The sequence below is a fragment of the Mandrillus leucophaeus genome, unplaced genomic scaffold (genome assembly GCF_000951045.1).
Source record: "Mandrillus leucophaeus isolate KB7577 unplaced genomic scaffold, Mleu.le_1.0 Scaffold84, whole genome shotgun sequence".
Classification (NCBI taxonomy): Eukaryota; Metazoa; Chordata; class Mammalia; order Primates; family Cercopithecidae; genus Mandrillus; species Mandrillus leucophaeus.
Genome location: NW_012109141.1, coordinates 5,078,031 through 5,081,018, shown reverse-complemented (window position 1 = coordinate 5,081,018; position 2,988 = coordinate 5,078,031). Strand labels below are relative to the sequence as shown.

General features: G+C 40.9%; 1 protein-coding gene across 1 annotated transcript in view; it reads left to right on the top strand.

Moving 5' to 3' along the window:
• SOCS6 (suppressor of cytokine signaling 6) overlaps nucleotides 1–2,180 on the top strand; it is a 3,483-nt gene extending 1,303 nt beyond the window's left edge. Inside the window, exon 2 of the mRNA XM_011968358.1 lies at nucleotides 5–2,180. Within this exon, the coding sequence (XP_011823748.1) occupies nucleotides 5–1,347 (1,343 nt within the window). The 3' untranslated portion in view covers nucleotides 1,348–2,180. The remainder of the gene's footprint in view (nucleotides 1–4) is intronic.
• The last annotated feature ends 808 nt before the right edge of the window (nucleotides 2,181–2,988 follow it).

Genomic DNA, 2,988 nt, shown 5'->3' with positions numbered 1-2,988 from the left:
AAAGGCAAGGCGGGCACGCCCTCTGGGAGCTCTGCCGACGAGGACACCTTCTCCTCCTCCTCAGCGCCCATCGTCTTTAAAGACGTGAGAGCTCAGAGGCCGATCAGGTCCACCTCGCTCCGCAGCCATCACTACAGCCCCACGCCGTGGCCTCTGCGGCCCACGAACTCCGAGGAGACCTGCATCAAGATGGAGGTGAGAGTCAAGGCCTTGGTTCACTCTTCCAGCCCGAGTCCAGCCCTGAACGGCGTCCGGAAGGATTTCCACGACCTCCAGAACGAGACCGCGTGCCAAGAGCAAGCCAATTCCCTGAAGAGCTCGGCTTCTCATAACGGAGACCTGCATCTCCACCTGGATGAACATGTGCCTGTCGTTATTGGACTTATGCCTCAGGACTACATTCAGTATACTGTGCCTTTAGATGAGGGGATGTATCCTTTGGAAGGATCGCGGAGCTATTGTCTGGACAGCTCTTCTCCCATGGAAGTGTCTGCGGTTCCTCCTCCCGTGGGAGGGCGCGCTTTCCCCGAAGATGAGAGTCAGGTAGACCAGGACCTGGTTGTCGCCCCAGAGATCTTCGTGGATCAGTCGGTGAATGGCTTGTTGATTGGCACCACGGGAGTCATGTTGCAGAGCCCGAGAGCGGGTCACGATGATGTCCCTCCACTCTCACCATTGCTACCTCCAATGCAGAATAATCAAATCCAAAGGAACTTCAGTGGACTCACTGGCACAGAAGCCCACGTGGCTGAAAGTATGCGCTGTCATTTGAATTTTGATCCGAACTCTGCTCCTGGGGTTGCAAGAGTGTACGACTCAGTGCAAAGTAGTGGTCCCATGGTCGTGACCAGCCTTACAGAGGAGCTGAAGAAACTTGCAAAACAAGGATGGTACTGGGGACCCATCACACGTTGGGAGGCAGAAGGGAAGCTAGCAAACGTGCCAGATGGTTCTTTTCTTGTTCGGGACAGTTCTGACGACCGTTATCTTTTAAGCTTGAGCTTTCGCTCTCATGGTAAAACACTTCACACTAGAATTGAGCACTCAAACGGTAGGTTTAGCTTTTATGAACAGCCCGATGTGGAAGGACATACGTCCATAGTTGATCTAATTGAGCATTCAATCAGGGACTCTGAAAATGGAGCTTTTTGTTATTCAAGGTCTCGGCTGCCTGGATCTGCAACTTACCCCGTCAGACTGACCAACCCAGTGTCCCGGTTCATGCAGGTGCGCTCGTTGCAGTACCTGTGTCGTTTTGTTATACGTCAGTACACCAGAATAGACTTAATTCAGAAACTGCCTTTGCCAAACAAAATGAAGGATTATTTACAGGAGAAGCACTACTGAAAGATGAGAACCCTGCATCTTGCACTTTGGGAATAAGAACAAAAGATTGAAACACAGTTTACAGACTTTCATTGCCATCAAAATATTTTGCTGCCATTACTATTTCAGTTTTATGTGTAAAAGAGTCATCAGTTTGTTTAGGGGTCGGGAAATGTCAGCAAGGTGTCTTGGGTTTATTTTGGTTCTTTAAAAAGGGAAGTCTTGAGGTTTTAGAGGTGTGAATTATCTTTCATCAATGTGCAGAATAATCACAATGTGAATTATCAAATTCTCCTAATGCCCCTCCCCCCAGTCCTTTGCTGCTATCCACTGTGATTTTTATGCATTAAAAGCACATTTCATGTGTATTCAACCCTAAGTAAAGCTGAATGAAACTTACAGAATGGAAATTGCTATGTCTTTTTAAATGGCCCATTTTCAAAAGATAGTGTTGAATAAACATACCTGGTGTGATAAAACACAGAATTTACTATACACTGAAGATGAGTTTTTAATCTCTTTAAAAAGATTTATTTAGAATCGTGAATTTGACATAATCTTGGGTAATGGAACGGAGATCTGCAACTTATCTTTTAACAACACTTTTTTCTAAATTATTTCTAAGGTTGTGCTAATTCTTTTGGTTGTGAAAAGTTGAATTTTTCTGTTGCCTTCATTTTCATCTTATAGTTTGTCTATTTTAATAAATGGCCTTACAGTAAAAAATTGTAAAGAAATGTATACCACCGATTTAGAAATTGTTGCCTTTTCTGTAATTGAACTCGGGTACAAATTGGCGCATAACATGAAAACCTATGGAACTAGAATTATTATTAAAGAAATATTAGATGATCATAGCTTCCTGTGATAGCATTTTTTTGTGTGTTACCTATACTTTTGGTAAAATGTTTTATCTGTGATTTCTTTAGCTTAGTCAGCATTTTCTTGGGTGAACTTGATTGTCAACTAATTTTCATAAATGAACTGGATTCTCTTGCAACATTAATGTTTATAAAAAGTTTTAAATTGATTTTAATAGAAAGAAAACATTGTTTTAAAGTTGGACTTATATTTTTCTTCTATGTAGTTACTATAAAAGTGTGCTGGATTTGACCAATCCTTACCCCCACTATAAAGAGAACCCTTGATGACTTTAGTTTAAAAATCGTGGAAATTGTGGAGCAATTTTTCTCACAATGTGAGAAAAATTTTAAACCATATTAGATAATGATGTGGAAGTCATATTGTCTTTCATGTATACTGCCATTTAAAGATAGGTTTTTAAAATTTAGCTAAGTTTTAAGTAATTTGCCATTGCTAATTTATCTCCTTGAGTCGGTTGTTGGGGAGGGATGTTATATTCAATAATTTTTAGTTATTTTGAAATGCAGAGTGTTTATTCATTTCACAGTTCTGCAATGGATGTAGTATTTTGGGATTACCCTGTCCAGAAAATTTTCAGCTACACACCTTTAAAAGAAAAGGTTTCTATTTCAGATGAAACTTGTAATTTGGGATGGTTCTTCCTTTGTCACTTAAAGGAAGAGATAGGAAAAGTCTCTTACCCAATTTAAACATGAGGGTAAAGGTTTAGGTCAAACTTACTGGCTTTGTCATTCAAACATATCTGAATCCTCACTTTTTTCTCTTTGTTTTTTAGGG